The sequence below is a fragment of the Ochotona curzoniae genome, unplaced genomic scaffold (genome assembly GCF_017591425.1).
Source record: "Ochotona curzoniae isolate NIBS_2020 unplaced genomic scaffold, NIBS_Ocur_1.0 contig_2210, whole genome shotgun sequence".
Taxonomy (NCBI): domain Eukaryota; kingdom Metazoa; phylum Chordata; class Mammalia; order Lagomorpha; family Ochotonidae; genus Ochotona; species Ochotona curzoniae.
The window spans coordinates 20,436,798-20,456,027 of NW_024465369.1; the positions used below are offsets into that span (position 1 = coordinate 20,436,798).

At 38.5% G+C, this 19,230-nt stretch overlaps 1 protein-coding gene across 1 annotated transcript in view; it reads left to right on the forward strand.

Annotated features, from left to right (window-relative positions):
• Window positions 1-19,230, forward strand: part of GPD2 (glycerol-3-phosphate dehydrogenase 2) — a 146,616-nt gene that overhangs the window by 101,508 nt on the left and 25,878 nt on the right. The window contains exons 7-9 of the mRNA XM_040971590.1: window positions 9,292-9,456; window positions 10,270-10,414; window positions 17,323-17,516. Of these exons, the coding sequence (XP_040827524.1) occupies window positions 9,292-9,456; window positions 10,270-10,414; window positions 17,323-17,516 (504 nt within the window). The remainder of the gene's footprint in view (window positions 1-9,291; window positions 9,457-10,269; window positions 10,415-17,322; window positions 17,517-19,230) is intronic.

Sequence of the window (19,230 nt, forward strand, 5' to 3'; positions counted from 1 at the left end):
TTTTGTCACCTTGCTCCGTTCTGGTTTTTCCTAAAGAAGTATTTTCTTAAACTCTATTTTTGATATATGCTTATGAGAGAATTGATTGTCCTAGAGTAGGCACAGCGAGTCTTCATTGTTAACTAATTTATAGAACATTTTTGTACAGAAATAGTTGATGAATCTCCAAAGCATTCTGTTGTTTGCCGTTGAAATGTGGTTGCTCTTCATTTTTCCCTACTCTAGCTAGATTCCTCAGTGTCTGTAAAGTAGAACACTTACCCTTCATTAGATTCATTTAAAACTTTTTCAAGAAAGGAAAGTCCTGAAGGTGTAGAAACTTGGATATGTCATGTTAAGGCACTTCACAATGTTTCCTTTACATGAGGCCAAAGACCACAGATCCACCCTGATTGCTAATTATTCAGGTTGTAAATAGCTTATTTGAGAACTCAGAGTGAGACAAAAGAAACATGAAGGAACAAAAGGCCCAGGATAATGAAAAGATAGTGTGAGGAGAAAGGCCAGGCAGAATTATGATGCAGGTCACATCTTGTGCCTGCATTTAATTGTACCTTTGTATTTAATAATAAAAATGATTACATGCTCAGTACTAACGGGTTTCCTTTCTTGAGAACTGCAGTATGCATGGGTGACAGCAAATTACTCCAATTCATAAACTTTGCATATTATGCTTTTGAGCTTCACCAGTCTATACTAGAGACGTCTTCTGCAGAAATGCATATCAGGCCAGGAAAGTTTTCAAATTTAGTTCCATGCACACACACACACACACACACACACACACACACACACACCATACACACACACACACACACACACACACACACACATACCATACACACACACACACACATCACACACATACACATCACACACACATCACACACATACACACACAAACATATATTTGTGTGTATGGCGTATTATATATATATATAGTATAAATATTATATATCCATACAAAGGTGACTATTGGCAAACAGTCAATTTACAGATGTGATTTAACACATTGGAATTGTACTAATACTCTAGCTATAGTTTTCATTTTATGTTTTATATATGTGATTGCAAATTAGCAGTGACTTACATTTATTACTGGTCTTAGAGAGAGAACCTCCATCTGCTCGTGTATTCCACTCCCCAGATGACTAAGGCAACCAACTCTGGACCAAGCCGAAGCTAGGACCAAGGGGCTTCATGTGCATTTCCCATGTGGGTGGCAGGAGCCCCACAACTTAGACCGTGTGCGGCTGCTTTTCTGATCCAGTAGAGGAAACTGGATTGGAAGTGGAGTAGCTGCACTGTGAAGCAGAACAGGTTGGGACTTTGCTTGCTAGGTCACAGTGCCAGCCCATGTCTCTGGTCTTCTTTTTAGAACCTTCTTGCTTTTTGCATGTAGTTTCTCTCTGCTTCTTATCTTGGCCATTTTCAACTTAACTGTCATGTCCAAAAGATAGCACCTGCCCCAGGAATTTGTTCTTCCTGTGCCCTCTCATTTTTATCTTTGTTATTTTTACTGCTATACATGGTTGTGTTTTTTTAAACTTGATTATGTCTTCCCTATTGGAATGAGGCTGCATAGAGCACAGATCAGCATAATCTTATTCTCCCTATTTACTGAAAACATGTTTAACTTACAATAAGTACTCAATCTACCACTTGCTGTCTAAATCATATATCAAAACCTCGGAGTAAACTGCATCCTTGGCCTCCTCCCGTTGCCAGCGTTTCCACCAATAAACTTAAGATAGAAAATGTTTTATTTATATTGCTTATTGAATAGCTGGGTGGGGAGTAAATACTTCTCTCAAAGCCATGAATTCCATGGTTATAGTGGGAAGGGTGTTGAGGGGGTGGAAACTACTCCTAGAATCTTTATGCCTCGAGCACATTTGCTTTATTTGAGCATTATCTGTCCTGTGATCACGCTCTGCTGATCTATATACTACCTATACATGTGTGTGTGTATATATACTATATACGTGTATATATATTATGTGCTACCTATTTATGTGTATATACTTACACACCCCCATGTATTATCTCTATAATTATTCATTCATTTATTTTTGACTATCTGCTAGGTAGAAAGTACAATATTTAGTCCAAGTGCAAAAGCTAGTCCTGAGAAGATTGAGTAAATGACTCTTCTCTAAGGTATTATTAGGCTTGAGACTTTTTAGGCCTGGAACTGAATCTATCCAGGTTTTAAAGTATAAATTCAGTGTGCAGTTCCTGGCTTGTTAAAAGTACTCAGTAAGTGAAAAAGAATTGAATGTAAGTATGTAAGAAATAATTTGGGATGTAGCAGATAAATACTTCTACAAAAGTCCTATAGAAATATGAAGGAGGAAGTCTTTATATCAAAGAGAAGTCACAGGGTTTGGTAAAGGAAGGATTGAAGGTCAGCAGTTTCCCAGGTTGGGACAATGAGTGACACTGTGGTTGAGGTTAGGCACTATGATCAGCCTGGACTTTTGGGATGAGTATGAGATGGAGGAGGATATTTAGGCTGGTGAGTCATTCATTCTCTTATTTAGATCCCTTAAGTACTAAATAGATCTTGTAACACAGACAAATCAGCTTTTATTTATACCATTTCCGTGGGAATATAAATTGAGTTCTATATAGCCACCCTAGAAATCAGCTTTGATGATAGAATTCATTTATAGTACAAACCTACCTTAAACAGAAAATTGTTCAAGTTTCATAATAACGTCCCATAAAAATAATTATAGTGTCTCTGTAGCAGAAAAAGAACTAGGGTTTATTGTGCACTCACAGAAGTGGGCATTTAGATGCTGTTTCTGACTTTGTGCCTGGCTGAGCATTCCGTGATTGCTGAACTTGAATCCTTTGTGGAGGTGCTGGCTGTATCCGTGGGTGCAAGATGGCTGTGGCTGGGATGATAGGACCAGATTGCCACGTGTTTGTCCTCCTCTTGGTACAAGCAGGCTAACCTGGGGTATCGTTTTTTATAGCTGTGGAAGAAAGCAAGAGTACCAGCACAAACACAGGCGTTCTCTTTTGAGCTCGTCTTCGTCATCACTGACATTTCATTGGCTCCTTCCAGAGTCACAGTAGAAAAGAGCACAGTGAAGACGCAGGTGCCAGGGCATAGCTACCAGGAGAATGGGGGAACCTGGAGAAGTTTTACAGTGTACAATATAACCCATAAAAGCCAATCAAATAAAAATTTAGTTGTATTCCCAGATCTAATAAAAAGGTGTTTCTACTTTTTTTCTCCCTGATTTCCTTCATGAAACACCTACATGTATTTTAGTCATTATTGATGCTCAGTCTCTTTACACATGTTGGGAATTAATCAGAGGAACCAGAAGTAGGGAAAAGGTTGAAGTAGAATTTTGAAAAAGAGAGACAAATAGTAAAGATGAGCCATACGGGCGTTGTGTGATGGCGGAGATACGCAGCCCCTCTGTCCTTGGATAAGATAGCCAAGCTTCCAGGAGTGCTGTGTTCACCCACATCGCCCCACACAGTTGGGAGACAACCTGAAAAGCTGCAATGCAGCCATTCCTATCGCAGAGTCCCCTGCTCTGTCCCCTCCAGGACACCTCCTCCCTAGGCTGCTTACGTGCTGCCATTTCCTGTGGAATCACTTCTACGAGTGGTTTACTTATGAAAATTGGGCTATTGTCACCATTCCTCATGAAGAGTGTGTTCTTATTTCAAGTTTTTCTTTGTAGGTATACTTGTTGTGTGTCTTTAAAGGTAGAATTTAATCTATTTTATTTTAAATCATTTTATTTCAGAGAAGCTTTCAACTTAGAAAAGAAAAATTGTGAGGTAGCAATACAAAGAGTTCCCATACGTTCCTCATCCAGTTGCTCCTGTTAACCTTCCACGTTAGTGTTTTTGTCACTGCTAATGCACCATACCCAGCTTGCCCTATTTTGAATCCGGATTTCCTCTGTCTCCTGCACTCTTCCAAGCCTCTCGTAATCAACATCCTGCATTCACATTTTTCTTTTTGTTGTTAATTTTAACTCTGACATAGATAGAAGAAGCATTAAAGCAGAATTTAATGACACACACACACACGATTTCCTATTGCCTCTGCCTGCATTCTCCCCATTCAAAAGGGACACTTTAAGTATCCCGGTTCTATCAGATCAGCTTAGATTTGGTAGGTTAACCTTTGGGTTGTCTTTGCTAGACGGTGAGGGAGAAGCTTCCAAAGAGATCATTGTGACATTGTCAGTCTGAGACAATGACGCTCGCTGGGAGGCTCTGGTTAGAAGTGAAACGGAAGCTTTCGGGTGGGCTGTGTTCCTTATGTCAGGCATCCTTTTCCTGAAGTAGTCAGAGTAATTGCACAAGGCAATACCGACACAGAAAAATCCAAGAAAATTTTCTCAACATTGCAATCTTGGCAGTTTTACTGATGATGGAAATTGTGGAGGGGGTGTATTTTAATTATGAACTAAAAGTCTAAAAATTAGACTTCATACTTGTATCAAGATAGTTGGTATATATGTGTAAGTCTGAGTGCAGTGAAGGACCCTTTAGAAGATGCTGTGTAAAAAAGGAAGATTTTTAGACCTGAAGGAATAGGTAAATGTCAGGCAATTTATTACCTGGGTTTTTTTTTCCTGTTTTTTAAATCTTCGCCCTCCGGTTATTTTGCATGTTAAATGAGCTGCTAAACTTGAACTCTGAGGAGAGCACTATTCCTATGTCCCCCAAATATTTATATTTAAGGCATATCTTTTAGATGATTAAATCCTAAAATATGTGTGGTCACGCATTTTTCACTTAAAATGTCTCTCACGTTCCTGTGTGCATTGCAGATAAAGAAAAGAAAATCTTCTCTACCACCACCAACCTTCATTCTTTTTTGGTGGGTAGATTTTGTATTTTGTTTTTCTAAACAAGAGAAAACAGTTGCAGTTCCACCTCTGATGCGCTTCCTCTCCTAGGAGCTGTAAGCTCAGTACGCGCACATATGTAAGATTTCAAGTGCAAAAGAGAACAGAGCAGGAAACAGATTTCCACAGTCCCCGTCTGGATCCTTGTGCAAGTGCCAATGTAAAGCTATTCACTGAGGAGTGAAACTCAGTATAATGTTGCCCAGCTCTAAGGAAACAGATTTGAAAATTTAAACTTAATAAGCAGATCAATTGGGTGGGGATTCGAGATTATTGTATAGCATTCTAATGACATGCAGTGTTGTCAAAAACTTCTTTTCACGCAGGAATAAAATTACAGGAGGCATAGAGATATACCTTTCAAAATGTCAAGAGACAGGGTTGGGGAAATTGAGTTAAGGATAATGAAAATATATCACTTATACCCCAGGAAGCATACTTTGCAAGCATCTGGGTATCTCAGGGTAAAGGGTACATTTAATGTGGATAGAACAGGGGAGGGAAGGCTTATGCTGAATCCCAGGAGATAAATGAGTTAAGGTGAATATCTGGAAGGAAGAGGATTGCAAGGTGGAGGTGTGCGATCCTGAGCTCAGAGGGAAAACAAATGACTTGGTCCTCAATTTTTAGGAGCTAATGGTTAGCTGCATTTTCATTTCCCTACAGAACAAGGGCCCTTCATGGAATAAGTTCTGAGGGAGTCACTCATAGGTGTTTCTCTTTCATTCTGACTTTTTCAGCTTAAGTACAAGAGTTAAGTTTAGGGCTGGGGTCAAATGTATATATTTAAATTTATTTAAAAGTTTTAGAGAGCGAGATCTTTCACTCACTAGCTCATTCTCCATATGGCTGCAGTGGCCTGTGCTATGTCACGTTGAAGCAGAAGCCAGGCACTTCATTCAAGTCTCTCCTGCGGGTGCAGGTTCCTGAGCACTTGGACTAGCTTGCACTGCCTTCCTGTAAGTATTAGCAAGGAACTGGGTTAGAAGTGGAGCAACCGGAGCCATTGTCCCTTTGGGATGCCAGCTTGGCAGGCAGCGGCTTAACCCACTGCGCCCTAGGTTCACTTCGACACACTTGCTCACATCTGTAGCAATATACTGATGCCTGGAATTTTGTTGATGAGAGTCTGAATCTTTTCATTGCCTCATTAGAGTTAATACTTCCAATACTTAGTTATTGAAGACATCAAATAGAATTTAGCTAAAGTGTATTCAATTACCTATTCTGTGTTAGGTACTAATGAAGAGCGGAAAGATAGATAAATATGACTCCTGCCTTCCCTGAGTCCTGAGAAGTGGGGTGGCGTGTACCTGGCACTAGAGTAGGAATTGTTCTTTGTGTTTTTGTTTCCTTTGTTTATCCCAGTTCTGACTCATAACAAAGGATTGCTTTTGTAAGCAGATAGTTATATGAATGACTATCATGTCATAAAGGTTGTAAGATAATATATACAGTATATAGTTGACACAGAGGAAGGCTGAATAGTTTTCCCTGGAAAAAATGAAGGTAAATGGAAACTTAGTGGGGAGATACTGGACTGAGATCACGAGAGACCCACAGAGGTTTTCCAGAGCTTCCAGAATGGTTTCCAGGATGAACAATAACTGCCAAGCCATGGGCATGCAGGGATCAGAGCAGATGGGGACTGTGTCATGAAGAGCACAGTCCAACTTTCCAAAGTTATGTACCTGATTCACATCGAGGCCGGGGAGTGGAAGCGGTTGTGAAGGAATGTGTTCCCACCACACATTTCATTGGCATCTATAAGGCAACCAGAGAGGTGTTTCTTCGTGTAAAAGCAACAGAGGATAATGAACTCTACCAGGACTCCTCTCACTACACACACATGTGATACAAGGGTGCTTCGGTAGCTTTTTATGTTTTTTAAGTGTATTAAGAGTCATGGAGATTGTAGTCCAGAAGGCCTAATCACTGCTTGAGATGCAGGCTTCCTGTAAGGAGCGTCTGGAATCAAGTCTTGCCTCCACTGGGAAGCAGCAGATGATGGCACATGTACGTGGAACCCTGGCACCAGCACTGGAGACCCAGTTGGAGTTGCTGGCTTCAGTCTGACTGGCTTAACCCTGGCTCTGTTGCCGGCATTTGGGGAGTAAACCAACAGATGTAAGATCTCTCTTGTTTATGCTCTATCTGTTGCTCTGCTTTTCAAATAAAACAAAGTAAACTTTAAAAGCTTACTAAAGGAACCTTGCATGATTTATCAGTGGCTAAATCTTGCCAATGCCGGGTTCCCATCTGGGCGCCAGTTTGTGTACCGGCTGCTCCGCTTTCCATCCAGCTCCCTGCTTGTGGCCTGGGAAAGTGGTGGAGGGTGGTCCAGATCTTTGGGACCATGTACCCTTGTGGGAGACCTGGAGGAGGCTCCTGGCTCCTGGCTTCAGATCAGCAAAGCTCTGGCCATTGTGGCCACTTGGAGAGTGAACCAATGGACAGAGGATCTTTCTCTCTGTCTCTCTTTCTCTCTGTAGATCTGCCATTCCAATAAAAATAAATACATTTTTTTGGGGGGAAAAAAGCTTACTAAAAATTTTTGTACTAAAGTAAGCTTAGAATCAGATAATCTTGTGATAGAAGCACCACTTTGCAAAGGATTCTGTCGTTTAATAAGGAAATGTTCCCCCTGGTTCCCTTGAAGATTACCTTTAAGTTTGTTGATACATTGTTTCCCAGAGACTTGGCCTACCTTTAAAACAGAACAAAAACAAAAACGCACAAGTGGGTCAGAGTTTCCTGACCATACACCTGTGATGAGAGAAAATGTGAGTTGGATTTTTGTACTTCCAAATACTGAGCTCAGGAGTTAGAGGGCTCCGTTGCCACACACCCACACCTGTTAGGAAGACTGTGTGGAACACGCTGTATTTTCCCCTTAGATCAAACAGAAGATCAAACAGAAGATCCCTAATCTAATTTTTTCCTTAGTTTCTTTAGGCTACAATGCTTTTAGCTTTGTGAAACATATTCCAGTACGTAAGGAGCCCTACATTTGTTTTCTTAATCTTAACTTTAAATAATCCTACTATTTGAAGCAACTTTAAGGTTATATTAAGTTGAAATGGATAGAATCGCAACCCTTTTGTCCCACTTAAAACTCAGCAATTACTACTGTTACTCTTTTCTGTCGTCTGCTTCCGTTCTGTTAATATTAGCATAAAGTAACTAAATAATAAATTTTAGGATCAGATAATTTCAAAGTAATACGTTTGCATGCGAGGTTTAATGTATAGGGCATTTCATTTTGGAGGAGAGGGTGTTGGCTGATTGTATTAGTTCGGCGGAGGTTGGAGGGGAGGGGTGCAGAAGCTTCAGTCATTGATTCTCTCTTTATAACTTTGCCCTTTTAGCTGGAACAGATTACTTGTGTAGTGCTTCTGCCCCTGCACAGACTGAATCACAAGGAAGAAACTTTACATAAACCATTTATACTAAATGTTTGGTATGCTGGCAACATAAATCAACAACAATATCTATTACGAATTCATCCCTTTATCAGTATTATCTTGATAGAACTGATCCCGATGTGTGGGAATTTGAACCCTGCCTCAATACATCTAGCCTGGGATAATTAATTATTCAGGGCACAGAGAACCTGGCCCCTGCAATGTAGAGTAATTCTTCCTGGTCAGCGTTAACTCCACTGGCAATAATAAATAGAAAAAGTCTCTGGTGATGCCAGTATTTTAAAGTGATTAATCATCTTTCCACCCTTCTCCTCCCCTTTAGTTTTCTTTAACTAGGATTTTTCAGCAATAAATCTTTAACAATACAGGTAGGAATTGTTCTCTAATTAAATTTTACCCTGCTTAATTTCTTACCTTTTATGTGCAATTAAAAAAAAAACAGTGTTACATTTTAAGGTGCCCTGATCAAAATTCAAACCGAGAAAAATCCTTTTATAGAATACTGAGAGATTCTCTATGGAAGATTCAGCTCTTGGTTTTGAATATTAGAGCACATACTCATAAAGATTATTCGTCAACACCAGTTGGGGTGTCAAATATTCTGAAGTTTTGAATGACTTCACTTTCGTGCTTACGATTTGCCTGCATTAAGAAAAGTCTGACATATACATATGTTCCAGCACTAAGGGAAGAATTACTTATTTCTTAAGTATAATTGATGTCAGATCCATAGGAAAGAGATATTTTTCACCATTTTTGTGGTACACAAAAGACACTTGCTGAAGTGACAGGTGAATGCCTGAATGAGAATTACCCAGTATTTTGACATTGTGCCCTGTACAGCTGCCTAACCATCATGTAGATTCCGGGTGACAGGGACAGATGTGACATATCTGTTGTGACACACTTCTGTGCCACCAGTCTGTGGCTGGAGGTGCCTCCCGTCCCTGCCCTAATGCTTTCCTCTGCTGCAGGACAACACAACGATGCGCGGATGAACCTTGCCATTGCCCTCACTGCTGCCAGGTATGGGGCGGCCACAGCCAATTACATGGAGGTAGTGAGCTTGCTCAAGAAGACAGACCCCGAAACGGGCAAAGAGCGTGTGAGCGGCGCCCGGTGCAAGGATGTGCTCACAGGTATGCCCAGGCTCCGGGAGGGAGGGTTCTCCCAGCTTCCTGCCTCGCCTACATAGTGACTGAATTATAATCTTTCTGTCACTTGTCTTTCACTGAGGGCAGGCTTCAGAGCCGTATTAATTATATTCCTTATTGTCAACAATGACTGGTTTAACATGAAAATTTTCCCTTGTGGGACTTGGGCAATTTTTCCCTCTTTGTGTTAAATACTAATAGTGATAATGATAATAATAAATGCCCACGAAATTCCCACAGCTGTGAATGCATTCCATTTGTCTTACAAAAACATGTGATTAATAAAATTAAATAAATGTGCCGAGTTTCAAAGAATCATTTAGGTGACACAGGCAGTGCATTTACACATCATTAAAGTCAATCATTTATAACTTCCTTTAGATTTTTCTTTCTTGCCCTGACCCTCTGACCATGTAGTGGATTTCACAATTGCACGTTTCTAGAAGCAGATCAACACTGAATTACAATGTCTAGTTGGAGTTCCAAGGAGAAGGCATGGCTTGTTTACTCACTGTGCATTCATCCTGTGTGGTGCCTTGATGAGGAGCACTTTGTAAACTGACCGAGAGCCACAGTGAACAAGTGGCTTGCCTGCCTTGTGTCAGCTCAGACTTGGTTTTGGTGAATCTACTTACATGTGAGCCTTTGTTTGGCTCCCCAGTAACTGGCTGTGCCTGTCACTAAGTGGTGTGCAATAGACTTCAGCACAGGTTAAATTAATAGGTGAATTAATAATCCAGAGCATCAGCGAACAGAGAAACAAATGGACTGTGTGATTGATGCTGCTTTTCTTCACAGGGAAGGAATTTGATGTGAGAGCCAAATGTGTTATCAATGCTACGGGACCTTTCACAGACTCTGTGCGCAAAATGGATGATAAGAATGCCGCGGCTATCTGCCAGCCGAGTGCTGGTGTCCATATTGTGATGCCTGGATACTACAGGTAACTAACTGTCTTCCAATCAGCGGTTGCCACCCAACAAAGAGACACACGAGAGATTGCCTGTGCTTAAGTTTTTCTTCTAGCACAACTTTCTTAATAATAGTCTGATTTGCTGTTCCAAAAAAGGGAAATGGGAAAAGGAACTCATCCAAAACACAAAGTAGACTTGGGAATTTCCTAGCCCCTTGTGGCCATGCTTGTTTCAAAGGCTGATGTTTGGGAACCTGTGTATTTTTGTGCTTTGCACAGTGTAGTGAAGTTCACAGACTAAGCGTTAGTATTTCTGAATCATATTTTTAAAACAGTTTACAAAAATGCCCAAATTGGCTTTCGAAGAATCTGAAAATGTGGGCTACTCAGGTACTCTAGAGTTTATAATTCTTGAAGTGATATCTTTAAAACATTGCATGAGATAATTTCTAACACACTGAATAAACAGAGGTAAATGTGAATAGAAAGGTGAGTAGGAATAGAGCTGAAATAGCTGTTGATTGAAATCATTTAAACTGGTTGTTAGATATATGCAAGTTCATTAAATTCTATTTTTGTATGTTTGACATTGAAAATAAACACTTAAGTGGTTCTGAGTGGTTACTACTAAACTATGTTTCTGGGTATCTGCGGGAAAAAAATCCATGTGCTTATGGTGAGAGCTTCGAACATTTGTACTGTTTGTTCCATATGTAGTCAATGCAGTAGGTGCATCAGAAATTGTATGTGAAATAATTATCTATTTGCTAAGCCATTTACATTCTAGAAAGAAGAGACCATCTCAGTTCTTTTAGGGACATACAGAATAAGTCATGGCATGTCCATTGAAAGATATATTATGTAGTCATTAAGAATGATAATTATAAAAGCCTTTAATGTCCCACAAAGTACTGGTAGTTCAATGTTCCTTTAGAATGTAGGGCTCAACATTTTTTATGTAATAAGGGCATGTCTGTAGTGAGATGTAGTTACATATATGTTATGGCAAGAAATGGGAATATCTCTAGGTCAGGTGATCATGGGAATGATTTCTCACATATTCTTTTCATAAAGAGCATCTAATGGGGTTTTAGGTATTTGAAATAGATATGCAACAGACATGCTATTTTCTTTAGAATGTGTATTCTCCTGCTGTGATAGAATGCTATCCTGTTGTGTTATAGATAATACTGCCTCATTAATTATTGATTCTCTAGTAATAAAATCTTCCCCAAAAGCACCCAAGATGCACCTAATTGTATCAATTTCACTTCTACTGGGAACATGTTTATTACTTTTTTCTCTGATTTTATTTCTTAATAATTTTAATTAATCTATAGCACTTATACATTTTTATGGCATACGGTATTTCAACACATGTACATTGCATAAACCAGTCAAATAGATAACCAGGCTTTCCATTTCCTTATTTATTTTTCTATTTGAGGTTAGAAAGAATTATTACTAATTTCCACAGTTTTCTAATTTTCTTAATATGTATATAAGCGAGGTAGGTAGTCTTTAGTATTTTTACTCTGGGTGGGAAACACCAGGGTGCCTATAGTCTCAATGATTGTTATGAATTGGTGCAGCAGCCCCGGCTGTGATTTAAAAACTGTTACCCATAGTTTCGTTCAAATGAAAAGGAGAGACGTAGCTACATATAAAATTCCTGCAAGTTTCATGTGCAAAGAAACTTTCAACAAAAGAATCAACTGTATATATTTAGTTTTTAAGTTTTTTAGAATTTTTAGATTTTTCTTGATCTATCTATAATAGGGTACAGATGTAATCAGGACAACCCTTTGATTTGTGTTGATTTTACAGAATCAGTATATTTACCTCCATGTTGTGTCTTATGTTTTCTTCACAATGCAGTGATAACAGAGGACTCATTTCTCACCATTTCCCAAGACGTTTTGCTGATTCAGTCAGTTAATGGGCAACCATTGGAATAAGCCATCTTATTTTGTGAACCCTAGTTTCCCCATAATCAAGATGGAGAACAATCTGTTTCTTAGAGTGAAAGATCAAGGGACGATAAAGTGCAAGTTAAGCTCCTAACTGACATAGAATATCCTGAGTTTGTTCATTACTTCTTGCTGTTGTGTAACATTAAGTCCTTTTTGCCGCCTCTGAACCCTTATTTCATGATGTAGCTAACTTGTTGAAAATTCAGCCGAGAACCCTTGATTAAATTTTGTCTGTCTTACAACTGCTGTTCTCAGCTATTGCTATGGGATCTGGTAGACGGCAGTACTCAGTTTCTGTGGGCACCACATTAAAGTGTCTCCATTAAAGTTTCAGTGTCATATTTATATGGGGTTTTTAAATATAGAGAATTTGAAATATGAAAATAAAATGTGATTCTTATCTTACTGTATATATAATACCTGTAACAAAAATAAATGTTTACACATAAAAATAATACAAGGATGTGGTTAGAACTTCTAATCATTATGGAAAAATAGTTCTTTAATAAACAATAACCCTTTCTTCTAATTTTTCCCATGGAATTTTGGTTTTATTTGCATAAATACATATCCTGTTAAAATTGTGCCAGAAAATGATTGTTCTGTAGGTAAGTGCTATAGCTTAGGCCTTGTGCACTTAATAACAGAATGATGGGTATCTAACAAGAAATATGAATATTTTCTGAGTAAAATACTTTTTTAAACTTGCCTTTTAAAAAAAATTGTTTGAAAGGCAGAGTGATGAGAGGGAGAGAGAGAGAAGTATGGCAATAGGTAGGTGTGAGCCGGACTGAAGCCAGGAGCCTGGAGCTCCACTGCATCTCCTGTATGGGTGTAGGGGCTCAGGTGCAGAGGCTCTCTGCTGCTTTCCCAGGTACAATAGCAGGGAGCAGGACAGGAGGTACATCAACCAGAAATCTGACCTGTGCTCTCGTAATGCCTGGCTTACAGGTGGCGGTTGAATGCTCTGTGCCACAGTGCCAGTCCCAAACTAGCATTCTTAATCCTAAAAATTTGGCATTAGTTTCAGACTCCCTCCCCCTGAATCATAAACGTGTTAATCACAGCTAGGCCTGTCAGCCTAAGGTGCTGTAAATGATCTCATTTTGTTTTGAGAGAAATTGATACCTCATTTTTACCACCCTGGACCACAATGACGCTGTATCCTGCTGGAACCCCAAAGGAGAGGGCTGCACCCTTGTGCCCATTTAGGCTCTGTTGCAGATGGACTCGTTGGCTTTACATTGTGACCTGGATTACATGTTTATTCTATTCAACACGGACCCACAGGCAGTGTAATCCCTGCATCCTGTAGGGGTGATTGTCTCCTTCATATCAAGTCATTCTCTTGGGCAAGGTTAGACGATCAGACTGAAATAAGACCCTGTTCTCATAAATCCATCACAGCAGTTGCACCTCAAGGGTTTTGACAGGGTTTCCAGGATGAACAAGAGCTAGTCAGGACGTTCCGGGGCTGCCCTGCAATAGACTGCTGGCACCTTACTACCAAACATTTTCAGTTGGAAATTGATTAGTTTGGAAATGCGCTGAGTTCAGCAGTCATTCATTTATAGAGTGTAGGTTGGAAAGGAAGAGTGAAGATCAATGACACCATGTGTCTTGGTGAGACCATTTTGGAAGTACGCTTATGACATTTAAGTTTGTATGGTCCTCATCAAGTTTTCACATATAAAATTGTCTTACACTATGATGATGGCTTTTTTAGGGGGTGGGGAGTGGGGATAGGGTGTGCTTAGGAAAGCAGGAATTGTTTTAAATTCAAAAGTCTCTTTTATGCCACTATTTATTTTATTTAAGAGCAAATCTGGAATATCTATCATTTATGGCAAGATACTCATTCAGAAGAAGCAATACTACACAAAATGACTGAACTACACGAAAGTAATCTGACCTCTTCCGTGTAACTGATACATTTTCTGCTGATATATGGTCAATTTTCTATAATGTGTGTAACACTGATTGTTATGTAAATAGCAATAAAATGATTTCATTTTAACTAAGCTACTTAAGGAATGGTCTGCATGAGGAAAATGTTCACTGTATTTGGTGCCAGACACACATAAATTAGTCACAAGCCTTTCTTTCTGATGTCAAATAAAGCATATAGATTTGGGGGGGAAGAAACTTTTTCTCATTGCATTGAATACATTCTCAGTATATGGTGGTACTTTAGAAAGTTCATTGAAAATGAAAATAACACACAAGTTATTTCACTGTGTAAAACAACTGAAATGCATGCATAGTGTATTATGATTGACATTTTCTGTGAACTTGTTGAAAACTTCTTGAGCTTGATATTCATTCTCAAAGTTTAATATGATCTTGCAAAAAAAAACCTCCATAAGAAAGAAAATTTCCTTGAGAGAGAGAGTATGAAATAGGTAATTTAGAGCTGATGAAAGGTATTTCCAAGTGGATTCTTAAATTTTTATACTGTTCATTAATAGCTTTGTCTTCCCTTCGTGCTCGTTAATTTCATGTTTGACACATATGTCTTCACTTAAGTAGTTGATTCTCTATGTTATCCAGTTGTGTGTGTGTGTTGGTTACCATCACCTTCACCCTTTAAACTGCTTTTATTGCTCTGAGAGCTTTTAAATGATTCAGTGCTTGTGATTCTCTAACAGTAGTTCCTCTCTTGGTTGCTGATTATTGTAAGCTTGTACATTTATTAGGCTTACACTTTTAGGTGTATTATATGTAATTGGTCCATAAGAGAGTTGGATTTTAAATATAACAACATGTATTTTGATGCTCAAGTGTTAGAATATGGAGTGTCCTTTTTGTTTCATGGTAGTATTGGTTACTGTGTTTAATGCTGGGATGTTGATTAGATTAATCCCAAACACATCCTACATCTAAGCCCATTCTGACAGATACAATACAGGTGACTGTCATCAGGATTTAAAAAATGCTGACAAAACATGTGGTTAACTTTTTTTGTTACAGCTTTATGTTAAATATATGATATTATATGACAAAATAATATATGTCAAATGTATATTGACATCAAGAGACTGAAATCATGTGATATGGTAGTTTTCAACATACTAGACTAAAAGTCAAGACATTTCCAGTTAGCGAAGGTGTGAATTTTAGACAAACGTCTGAGTGTTTGGCATACTTCTCTAGTATTTTATGAATTTGCTAGGAGGGAGAACTGTGACCCACACTCTTCTGTTTTTCTTAAGTGAACTATGGACAGAGATTTCTTTTTGCAGAGATTGAATGGATACAATAGACATCTCATGGAGCTGAGGTTTTACAGAGAAACACTAACATTCTTATGGTTCAAATATAAGATATGCAGTAGTTAGGCTGATTATAGATTTCTTTATTACACAAGATTTCTTTGGCTTGCTTTTGAACAATTGTTAACATCTTATCTTCATAATTAAATATCTTTAAAGTTAAAATGAAAATAAACACACACACATACACATATACATACATGTGGGAGGTTGAGAGAGAGAAAGGCAGAAAATATACTCTAACCTGCTCAGATACTCCTCACATACTGGGGATGATCAGAGCTGAGCCGAGGCCAGAACCAATAGTTGTCAAGCTCATTATGGGTCTCCAGTGCATATGCAGGAAGCCATTTACTTGGGTTATCTTCCTGCAGTCTGGAGTTTTCATTGGCACAAAGTTGGAGTTTGAGCTCAGACGCCGACATAGGTACTCTGAAGTGGGACATGGTTGTCTTAACTTCCTGGATAAATGCCCACTGCTTTTTAAGTATTAAAGGGGAAAATAAATATAAAACTTGACTATATGCTTGTGTTGTATAAGAGAAAGAATTCTCTAAATATATTTAACTAAAATAGATTGCATTTCCTACTTAACAAATGGCATTAATAGAAGCTTAAAATCGTAGAAAAATGTTAACATTGGCTTGATATGAGTATTAAATGAAATTGAAATAGCTATCTGAAAGTTTGGAGTGTCCTTTTGAATATGACATTTTCAGATTTTTCTCACCCCTTTCACAGTTCCTTTAAATTTCTCTGAATGTCTAATGCGCATTAAAACCAATTTCTACTGATTTTAAAACAGAATCTGCAGGGTTTTGTTAATGTTTATTCTTTTCTTGTTCTTTTAAATGTGTTATTTAATTTGGCTTTTCAGATGTTCAGTGTATGTCAGCGCACATTCTTGAATTATATTTTGCAAGGTTTTATAAAATCTGTCAGGAGAGGCGGCTGTGAACCTTGACTTAAGAGCGTAATACACTAGTGTCTTTTATTTAAAAGATTTTCCTTGCTAAGGTGCTTCTCTTCCTTTTGACCTTATCCCAGGGAGTAGTGGAAAACTGAACCCTTTTCTTCTAGATGCAGTTTTTTTTTTCTGAGATTTCTTTAACCCTGAAATAAAGTAAGAAATCTCATATTTAGTGAAGTGGCACAAGTTCATCTAGGCACAAAAGAGTCAAGAATTTTATGATTACATTCTAGTTTCTAGAAAGTTAGCCTCTTCAGTTTCTCATGTGCTTCTAAGATCTTCTGCTGAAAGATGTACCAAATGTCAAATGTCCCAGGAAAGTACTTTTCCTAGACTTGAAAGAAGGTTGAAGAGCTATCCTTAATTAACTATTATACAAGAAATTATAGACATTTATCCCACTGACATTATCTAGTGTGAATGATCCAAGGAGTATTAAAACCAAAAAACTAGAAGTTAAAATAATACTTTCTTAATTAACCTTGCATTGTTGAGCTGTGGAAATGTAGTTGTGCTGAAAATATTACGTTTGGTCATTTCATTTTGTTAGGGAAATTATTTTTTTGCCTTGCAGGAATTTCTACATTGGGATAGTGGCTCAAACGTAATAATGTCTTTCTTGTTTGCTAATTTGAAAATTGGTAGATAAAATGGCCTAAAAAAGGAGATAAATAGTAAACATTTGCTAATTTAAGAAATAAATATTCTTTCTTTTTGCTTCAGCCCCGAGAGCATGGGACTTCTTGATCCAGCAACCAGTGATGGGCGAGTTATTTTCTTCTTACCCTGGCAAAAGATGACCATTGCTGGCACCACTGACACTCCAACTGATATCACGCCTCATCCAATTCCTTCAGAAGAAGACATCAACTTCATTCTGAATGAAGTGCGTAACTACCTGAGCTGTGATGTGGAAGGTAATATAAGATTTTCTTTAAATCTGTAGCTTCTTCTAGGTACCCCCAGCCAGAACCAACTCTCATTGGGTCACTACCACATCTTCTGACTATTCTGGCTTACAGTAATTCTTACATGATGTGTGCCTCTAGGATATTTGTGCAGGCCAAATTATAGCACAGTGGAAAGGAACTGCTTTCTCTTTCTCTCTCCCTCCTTTCCTTCTTCCCGCCCACCTTTCTACATTTGCATGAAATTCATACAGACTTTTCCTAGTGATAAGTTGGAGGCTCTGGGAGCTATTAGCGTTACTCCTGGACCTCCCTAAGAACATGAAATGACTGCAGCATTGTGGGGTTTCTCACAGATACAAGTTATCCATGGACTATCTCAGTAAAGAAATTGAGAAGATAGAGGTATACACTCCAAGAAGCTTAATGATCGGGCCTTGGTCCATTTTGTTTTATTTAGCAAGATACCTGAGATTGTGTGCTTTTATTAAGAAAAGAGGTCTGGTTAGTTCATGGTTTTAGTGAATGAAAGTCCAAGATCTGGCAGTCCCTTTATTTGACTTTCCGCAAGAACCTTCAGGGTACCACACTGTATGACAGTTCATATCACATGATGGGAGTCTGAGAAAGAGAGGGAAAAAGAAGAGAGGAGAAAGGTGAGAGAGTGGGAGAGTTGGAGAAAAAGCAAGAGAGGAATGGGTCAAAGAGAGATAAATCAAGAGATGAGAGAGGGGCCAGTCTTTTTTGTAACTACTCGCATTCATGAGAACTAATCCATTCCAAGGGCCCTTACCACTGCAAGAGACCCATGTGAAACCCCTTTATAATGGTGGTTTATGACCCAGTCACCTCTCAATAGCCCACTTCTTAAGGTCCTACCATGTTTCAGTACCATTAAATCGGAGACCAAGTTTTCAGCCCAAGAACCTCTATGGCCAAAATGCTCCCTGGATGTTACTTCAGTGATTCCAGGAAAAAGACAAACTCTCTGCTGTGACCTGTGTGACTTTCCACAACTTGTCTCTGCAGGTTTACATTAAATTACTCTCCCTACATGCATTCTATGGTTCATTTCCGAATCAGGTCACACAGTCTTCAAGCCTTTGGCTTTTTTTCTAGGTTGAAGGTTTGCTCTGTGATAAACCTCACTTCTCACGTGGGCAAAGTACTTGCACTTCAGAAACCACCCATATTTTTCTCTGGGGGGCATTTATCTTGTTGTTAGTATATCAGAGCATTATATCATTGGTAATGGTCTACGATGTGTTCTCAGGCCTTCATGAGGGTAGGCATGCTTTGTTCTGCTACAAGGCTTGTTCATAAATAGGATATTCATGGTTGTTTTGAACTAAAATAAGCTAGTTACTAATGATCAGTTTTTTTTAAGTACCACTAGAAGACACATTTAAGAAGTTGAGTGATTAATCTTCATGTGTTTACATCAGAAATCTTGTAATACCCAATAAATACTGTGCAAAGACCATGTACTCTAGATACAACACACTATCATCTATAAATCCTTTATCCCTAAAGAATTTTTAAGTTTTATAACCACATATTTACAAGTAAAACAAACTGCCTTAAAATTGTTCATATGTCTTTTCTAGTTAGTTGGTTAATCCCTATTACAGAGTCCTACTTGCTTCTGATAAAGTGATGGATGTAAATTTATTCCAAATAGAGTAGCTCTGGATATCTAAAATAATAAATGCATTAAATACAT